The sequence below is a fragment of the Polyergus mexicanus genome, unplaced genomic scaffold (genome assembly GCF_030449975.1).
Source record: "Polyergus mexicanus isolate NDT 795.1 unplaced genomic scaffold, iyPolMexi1.0 SCAF_1, whole genome shotgun sequence".
In the NCBI taxonomy this organism is placed as follows: domain Eukaryota; kingdom Metazoa; phylum Arthropoda; class Insecta; order Hymenoptera; family Formicidae; genus Polyergus; species Polyergus mexicanus.
Genome location: NW_027223321.1, coordinates 7,227,993 through 7,236,296, shown reverse-complemented (window position 1 = coordinate 7,236,296; position 8,304 = coordinate 7,227,993). Strand labels below are relative to the sequence as shown.

The following is an 8,304-nucleotide window of genomic DNA, read 5'->3' as shown; positions in this document are numbered from 1 at the left end:
TGATTGATTAGACTTTATTTAATAATAACTTCTTTATTAAGCGTAATAGAAAAAAATGATACAGAACTTTTCTGTTCAGTTTACTGTGCTTTTCCTGCTCACGAGCGTTGTCAAGGACACCCTGTATATACAATATATGTATTTCTATATATATATACAGGGTGACCCGCAATGACCGCCTACTAAGTACATAGCGTTATTCTTTATCAAAAACTGAGTCAAAAAGTCCTGAACTATATTTTTTATAACGTTTAATAAAGAAGTTATTATTGAGTAAAGTCTGGCCAATCAGCGCTGATTTTTAGCCGGACGCACGTCGGTAAACTGCGCGCCCGATAGTGAATGCTCCGCTGCTGCGGCGGCGCGGCAATATTTTTCATTCGCGCATGCCAAATTTTTTAGGATGCAATATTTTTATGCATTGTAATAATAGAAATAATTTTTTCTTGTATTAAAAATTATATTCATATAAAATATAAAATAACTCAAAAAATACTTAATGGAAAAATACTTTATTATAATGTTTTGAAAAGGTATCAAGAAGGATTATAAGAATATGCAATAAAAAATAAGTGTTTCCATTTAAAAAATAAAGTTGAAATAACCTTGAAAACCGTCACCTACAAACAATTCTATAACATTAACTTATGTCCCCCTTGAAATACTGCAACTTTTATTTGAAACATTTTTCTCTAGAAACAATATTTCTAGAGATAAGAATTCATCATGTTTTATTTTATCCACCCTGTAAAAAGAAATTATTTCTATTATTCCAATGTATAAGAATATTCTATGCTAGCGGTGAAGCACTCACATACACTACCAAGAGCGCGGGCATGCATCACTGCACTCGGCTAAAAATCGGTACTGATCGCTGCTCAAATTTACTTAATAATAACTCTTTTATTAAACGTTATAAAAAAAAAATGGTTCAGGACTTTTCGTCTTAGTTTTTGGTAAGAAATAAAGCTATGTATTTAATGGGCGGTCGTTGCGGGTCACCCTATGTATGTACATATGTGCGTGAGCAGGTGCGTGCCGGTGTGCATGTCAGTGTGGGTGTCGGTGTGCGTGTGCATGTGCGCGCGTGTGTGAATGTGTGTATGCGCGGGCATGTACATGCGTTCGTGCGTGCATATGTATATGTGTGTATATATATACATATATATATATATATATATATATATGTATATCTATTTATTTCTACATATAACGAAAACGCTATACATTTCCGTTTTAACACGTACATGACTTTTTTCACATTACAAGATTTGTTAATACGATCGAAACTTGTCATACAATACCATTTCTAATGGACCTCGTAGGAATAGTGATTGCACTAAGTCTTTCTTTAATACAGGTATGTTAATAGAGAGAGAGAGAGAGAGAGAGAAAGAGCAAAAATATATGTATAGCTTTACGTGTGATCAAATTGCTAAAACGTGTTTTTTCAGATACTAACTATTTTTGAAAATATAGAACGATCTTGCACCTCTATTAGTTTCATAATTGCAACATTATGCTATCTGATTATACCTAATTATATGGGACAGAAAGTCACAGATATGAGTTCGAGCATATGTGAGAAAGTGTAAGCAATGATATATTGAAAAATATATCTAAAATGTACATATACATTCATACATAATATAAAGAAATAGAGTAATAAAGAAAATATTGATATAATTAAACTACTAGAAAAAATAAATGGTAAATATGCATAAAAGGTTACACCCCTCCGATTTTATCGCCGCTTAAATAAGTTGCAGAAGAGGTTCTTCTAAGTAATTCCCCACAAAAAAGTGGGGGAAAGCATTCGTTTAAAAGATATAATAAATTAAAATTTCACAATTTTAATGCTTTCTTTGAAGTATTATAAAATAAAACTAGGAACAATGATATTTGTGTACATTTTATTTCTTGCAGAGGACGTAGGAACTGTTTTACGTAGGACGTAGAACATTTACGAGATATGTACAGGGTCATAGATGGGTTATACAGGATGATCCGAAACAAGTATAGTGTCCCTGAAGGCTCGTATTCTTAAATCGATTCTAAGACAATTTTTCCTTTACAAAAATTTCATCTGAAGCTTAGTTTTTAAATTATAAAAGGAAATAGTGAGCGAATTACGGAACGAGGACAGAAGGTAGGTAGGGGCGGCGCAACCGTCCGCTGCAGGCGCTTACGCGAGGCGCTCGCTACAGCTGATCGAGCACTACAGCGTACTCGTCCTATAATTCACTCACTATTTCCTTTTATAATTTAAAATCTAATTTTCAGATGAATATTTCATAAAAGAAAAATCTCTCTTAGAAATCATTTAAGAATATGATTTTCTAAGGACGAACGATTGTTCTAAATCAACCCGCTACTCAGCTGTTGGCTATACGCGATGAGTGTGTGTGTGTGTGTGTGTGTGTGTATGAGAACGTGTACGCGTATTACATACACACACACACACACACATACACTCATCGTGTGTAACAAACAGCTGATCGAGACACACACACTCTCTCTCTCTCTCTCTCTCTCTCTCTCTCTCTCTCTCGGTCGCCTTCTCACTTGCTTACTCACTCACTTCTTGCCTTATGAGATTATAATTGTTGCACGGCCGTGGATGCGTACGAGAAATGTTTTTTACTGACAATGAGTTCTTTTTACTTTGTCAGTAAAAAACATTTCTCGTGCGCATCCACGGCCGTGCAGCAATTATAATCTGTATAGACAAAAAAGGCAAAAAAGAGAGAGAGAAAGAGAGTATATCTCGATCAGCTGTTTGCTATACGCGATGAGTTTATATATATATATATATATATGTGTGTGTGTGTGTGTGTGTGTGTGTGTGTGTGTGTGTGTGTGTGTGTGTGTGTGTGTGTGTGTGTGTGTGTGTGTGTGTGTGTGTGTGTGTGTGTGTGTGTGTGTGTGTAATACGCATACACGTTCTCATACACACACACACACACACACACACACTCATTGCATATAGCCAACAGCTGATCAGTGTGGTCGCTGTAACGATGTGATTTAGAACAATCTTTCGTCCTTAAAAGATCGTATTCTTAAATAACTTCTAAGAGAGATTTTTCTTTTACAAAATATTCGTCTGAAACTTAGATTTTAAATTATAAAAAGAAATAGTGAGCGAATTATGGGACGAGTACGCTATAGCGCTCGATCAGCTGTAGCAAGCGCCTCGCGTAAGCGCCTGCAGCGGACGGTGTGTTGCACCGCCCCTGCCTACCTTCTGTACTCATCCCGTAATTCGCTCACTATTTCCTTTTATAATTTAAAAATTAAGCTCCAGACGAAATTTTCGTAAAGAAAAAATCATCTTAGAATTGATTCAGGAATACGATCCTTCAGGGACACTATACTTGTTTCGGATCACCCTGTATAATGTAAAACCAAATTTTAGTTTTAAATCAGAAATAGGTTTAGGTTAGGTTATATATTCCAGAAATGGAGCTCCCCGGGAGGAGGGCGGAATTAATTGCACCCACACATACACTTTCCCATCCACACAACAATTGTGGGGTGGACCTCGCTTCGCGTTGTAAAGTATATGTGGACACAGTGGGTTCCGGCCCCCCTACGGGAGGGCTCCACTCCCGGAAGATATAACCTAACCCAAATCTATTTCTGATTTAAAACTAAAATTTGATTTGGATTGTAACGCGGTCACCTCGCTCGACGCTCGGATCGGCTCGTCGGTGTCAGGGTTCGAGAGGAGGGGAGACTCAAGCTTACGAAACACAATAGAAGTAGAAAAGATAGTTTATTTAAATAAAGATATGTACAAAGTAGCGTGCAGGGCCAAGCGATGTTGGTCAGCGTGCGGTCGGCAGAAAGCTGGTGTCAGGTGCGGGTGTGCAAGGCGGTACGCGACGAGAAACGCAAGGCGGTACGCGGCAAGAAACGCGGCTTAATCGCGATGGTGCGGCTTTATTTACAGACGAACTTAAGATTACGGCGCGGTTATAACTAGCAGGCTCTTAGGTCTAGCAGGCTTATTTCTAGCGGACTTATTATTAACAGGCTTTTACTATGACGCGGTTAGAACTAACGGACTTATGGCTAACGGTCTTAGGGCTACGGCGCGATACTTACAGGTGGCTTATTACTACGGTTAGGCTAGGTAGGTGGGTATTGCCGACAGGCCCGAGTGTCACGTCGGGTCCGGCCTTGGCAACGGAGACCGGCGAAACCCGGTAGGGCTGAGCGAAACCTCAGCCCGGGTAGGTGCTAGGAGCCGGCGAAACCCGACAGGGCTAAGAGAAACCTTAGCCCGAGGAGCGGTGACAGGAGCCGGCGAAACCCGACAGGGCTAAGAGAAACCTTAGCCCGAGGAGCGGTGACAGGAGTCGGCGAAACCCGACAGGGCTAAGAGAAACCTTAGCCCGAGGAGCGGTGACAGGAGCCGGCGAAACCCGACAGGGCTAAGAGAAACCTTAGCCCGAGGAGCGGTGACAGGAGCCGGCGAAACCCGACAGGGCTAAGAGAAACCTTAGCCCGAGGAGGTAGTAGGCACTGGTCAGGTCGGTGTCGGGAGCTGGATGTCGGGATAGGATCTGGTCTCGATGCCTCGGCCGGCCGGGCTTATATACCCGGCCGGGGCCTCCCACTATACCGCCGGCCAGGAGTGGGGTCGATTCCGCGTGGGGAACCGCGAGCGAGATACGGCGTGTCGAGAGCGAGAGCGCATGCCCGGCGAGATAGCGCGCCTAGTGTGAGCGGGATGGTGCGTGTGGCGTGCGTGCGAGCGAGAGAGCGTGCGCGGTGGTTGTGCGAGCGGGATAGGTAGAGTAGGGTAGAGTAAGCGAGGCAGATATGTTATTGTATGTACATATGTATATTTCGCCGTAGTAACGGCCCTGCCGTTACAGGATTACAGGATGTCCTCAATTTAAATAGCAAAACTTCAGGAGCGTGTAGGGGACCGAAAAGCTAAGACAGAAAGTCCTTTAAAGATTTGCTCGTTTTTGCTATATTTTGGAGAATATCACAAAAAAAGAAACAAAACAAATTTTCGTTTCTTTACTTATTTATTTATGTTTTATTTATGTAGGATTTAAGTACGTATTAGATGTACCGACATACGTAGTATCGCATTCAATATTGCGGCTAGATCATAAAGTAGCGACGAATCCTTTAGCAAGCCGCCGCTAAGAGAGATTTTTGTTATCGCGTGCGCACTCTTTGATTTTGACGTATGCGGCTAGATCATAGGGTAGCCGCGAGTCCGAAAAGATAAGCGCTACTCTTCTGTCGGCGTCCTTTATTCTCCGGGCATAAAAAGACGAACAGCAGCGAGTGTCGGTCAGTCCTTCGCCGTCAGTTAAGAGTTGTACTACATTCGTATATTCCTTGTATTCTTAAATCTTTATATTCTTTTATAATAGATATCTGTTTTAAATAAAACCTACATTTATGTTATCATCTATTTAATGCAGTTATTATTCAAAATGTTGTTCTCTTGCATCAATGGAAGCATTACATTTAGCACTGACCTCATTAATTGCAGCTAGACATTGTTCTAATGATATTTGGTGCACTGCATCTATGATTCGGTCCCTTAACTGCTGTCTTGAATTAATTGGCACCGTACAGGATAACATCAAGTGTTTACATATGTAAGGAATTTTGAAGCAGAAAGTTTATTCGGTGTCAATCAACTCAAGAGAACAACTGACAATGAGAGATTGAATTTTTGCGATTTTCTCTAAAATGGAGCAAAAACGAGCAAACCTTTAAAGGACTTCCTATCCTAGTTTTTCGGTGCCCTACATGCTCTTGAAGTTTTGCCATTTAAATTGGGGACACCTTGTATAACTTGAATTGTAACTTCAGAGTGGAATTTTTTTGGCAAGGGGGTGCAGGAAGAGGGGCCCTGCCTCTCCCCCGCTCACGCGTTAAAGTTGTAAGCGTTTTTCAACAAAAAGATGTAACGATGCATCCCTCCACCGTTACCCGGCTGTCGATCCGCCGGAAGTCCGCCGCCCGACAAACACCGGTCGGGCATAATGCGGAGGCGCCGAGCGCCGATTTTTAAGAGATAATAAACGTTTCAATTTGTAACTGCCGTTAAGCCGCGTGTTTACCCGGAACCGTCGCCGCGCTCGGGTAACCGTACCGACCGTTCCCGAAACCGCCCGAGTCGCGCGCGGCGGTTCAACATTAATAATATGCCTTAAACATTAAGGCATATTACGCACGCGTACCCGCCGGAAAAGCGGTATAAATAGGGCACGTTTTACATCTCGAGACCAAATCTTCCGCAACCGCCAGAGTCTGTAAGACACCTGGAAATCCGCTACGATCCTATAACCACTCAAAGAGAGAGAAAACGGGGTTGGGAGTACCCAGCCTCCGCCGAGAGTTTGCGGCATCTCCAAGAGCGATCATTCCGATCGTTTACGAAAAGAGGAAAACGGGGTTGGGCGTACTCAACCTCCGCCAAGAGTTCTCGACGCCTCGAACAATCCGTCCACCTAAGTACAATAGCGATCAACCAGTAGTAGGGAGTTCCCTGCCATTGACGGGTGTTCCCGTCGGCCGTTGCACTCCTGAATTCCACGGAAAGACTATCCCGGACGAAACGACAAAACGCTATTCACGAACCGACAGTAATTCCGCGACCGCCATTTACGAAATCGGACTCGCCATTAATACGGCGCGCTAAGTCCCGCTCAGGAAGAGGATCTAATCCTGCCGCGACATCGATCGACGCAACCGAATCAATACAGGCGCGTCTAAGGACCGTCCACCGGCCCGACCGAAATTATCGTCCGATAGTTAGCGGCCTCTGCCGAAATCACGATCCGCTAGCATAATCGATATTATATTGAACCGCCGAAATCGCGCTCCGCGCCGCGCTACGTGCATGTAATTCGGATGCACTGCGACCGACACTACCGCACCGCTAACTGATTCCGCATTTCACACATACACGAGCATTTTGTCACACCCATAACGTCATTTGCATCACATACTTTCAATACATTGTAACATCATACTTCTATATTATACGTTCGCGCACACACTCGCTCGCCGATCGTCTCACTCGTACACAACTACATGCGCTCATCCGCATACAGCGTTTATACACATACACTCACTCGTACACAACTACATACGCTTATCCGCATACAGCGTTTATACACATACACTCATTCTGTATACACACATACTTACACGCAATAAATTATATTTTATCTCATGCTGCTCTCGTTCGTCTCTCGATACCCTTTCACGAGCCCGGATCCCGACCGAGTTATCCACGACCGCCTCGCGAAAGCGGTTTATTACAAAGATAATAGATTATTACAGCATACACAAACGATAATGCCAAACTTTAATTTGTCATATCTTCTAAACGAATGCTTTCACCCACTTTTTTCTTGCGGCGAATTACTCAGAAGAACCTCCTCTATAACATATTTAAACGGCGATAAAATCGGTGAAGTGTAACCTTTTATGCATATTTACCAAATAAATATTAATTTTCTAGGAAATTTTTTACTTGACTTTTTAGAATTATTTGGAAATATTTAAGATAATATTTTAAATATGTAATTAATATGTATTCTAACAATAAGTAATATAATCTAATCTATCTCTATAAAGTTATGATTTTGATAAGAAAAGCAATGATATATTCCATATAATTTTAACATTAACAATATTAATTTAATTAAATCAAATATTTCTTTTAATTTGTTACTTGAGAATTTTTCAATTCAACTGTTTTCACGATACAAAAGAATTATGATCCTGCAGATACAATTCTGCTTGGTACGATGCAGATGTTTCAGAGCAAAAATCATTATTGTTAGTAATGAGCCGACGATTCCACCCGCTCATCTTGACTGCCTGCAAATTTTATCCGATGTCTTTGCCGAGTTTTGAAATGGTAAGAAAATGATATAATGTATTCGATTCGCGTAAAACGCAACAATGACAAGTAATGAATATGTCTTCTAAAGATACTGCAAATGGGGATCTCCTATTGCATGTTTATGAGACAAATATGAGAATATTCGCTAACTATAATGTAAAGAACAAACGAGAATATTATGTAGATTGTGCACTTCTTTAATGTTATATAAAAAATATTTTATCAGAGAAAATAAAATATTAAAGCGATTTGCAGATAAAGCAATATGTATTTGTGTGTATATATGTATCAATTTGAATATAATATGTATAATTGAAATGAATTTGTAATATACTTTGATCAAACACACATTGTAAATTCTTTTTAGATAAATAGAACATTAGAATATGTAAAGCGACGTTAAAAAC

General features: G+C 40.8%; 1 protein-coding gene across 1 annotated transcript; it reads left to right on the top strand.

Moving 5' to 3' along the window:
* Positions 1-1,312: 1,312 nt before the first annotated feature.
* Positions 1,313-8,083, top strand: LOC138945165 (odorant receptor 4-like). The gene is made up of 4 exons (XM_070316508.1): positions 1,313-1,360; positions 1,455-1,591; positions 7,780-7,912; positions 7,986-8,083. Exons 1-4 carry the CDS (start codon positions 1,313-1,315, stop codon positions 8,031-8,033), a joined length of 366 nt encoding a protein of 121 aa, XP_070172609.1. The 3' UTR covers positions 8,034-8,083.
* The last annotated feature ends 221 nt before the right edge of the window (positions 8,084-8,304 follow it).

Excerpts from the sequence above, each read along its gene's own strand:
- LOC138945165 (XM_070316508.1), top strand. The coding sequence starts at position 1,313 with ATGGACCTCGTAGGAATAGTGATTGCACTAAGTCTTTCTTTAATACAG. Across the intron at positions 1,592-7,779 it reads TCGAGCATATGTGAGAAAGT|ATACAATTCTGCTTGGTACG; the intron begins GTAAGCAATGAT and ends ATGATCCTGCAG. Across the intron at positions 7,913-7,985 it reads CTTTGCCGAGTTTTGAAATG|ATACTGCAAATGGGGATCTC; the intron begins GTAAGAAAATGA and ends TGTCTTCTAAAG.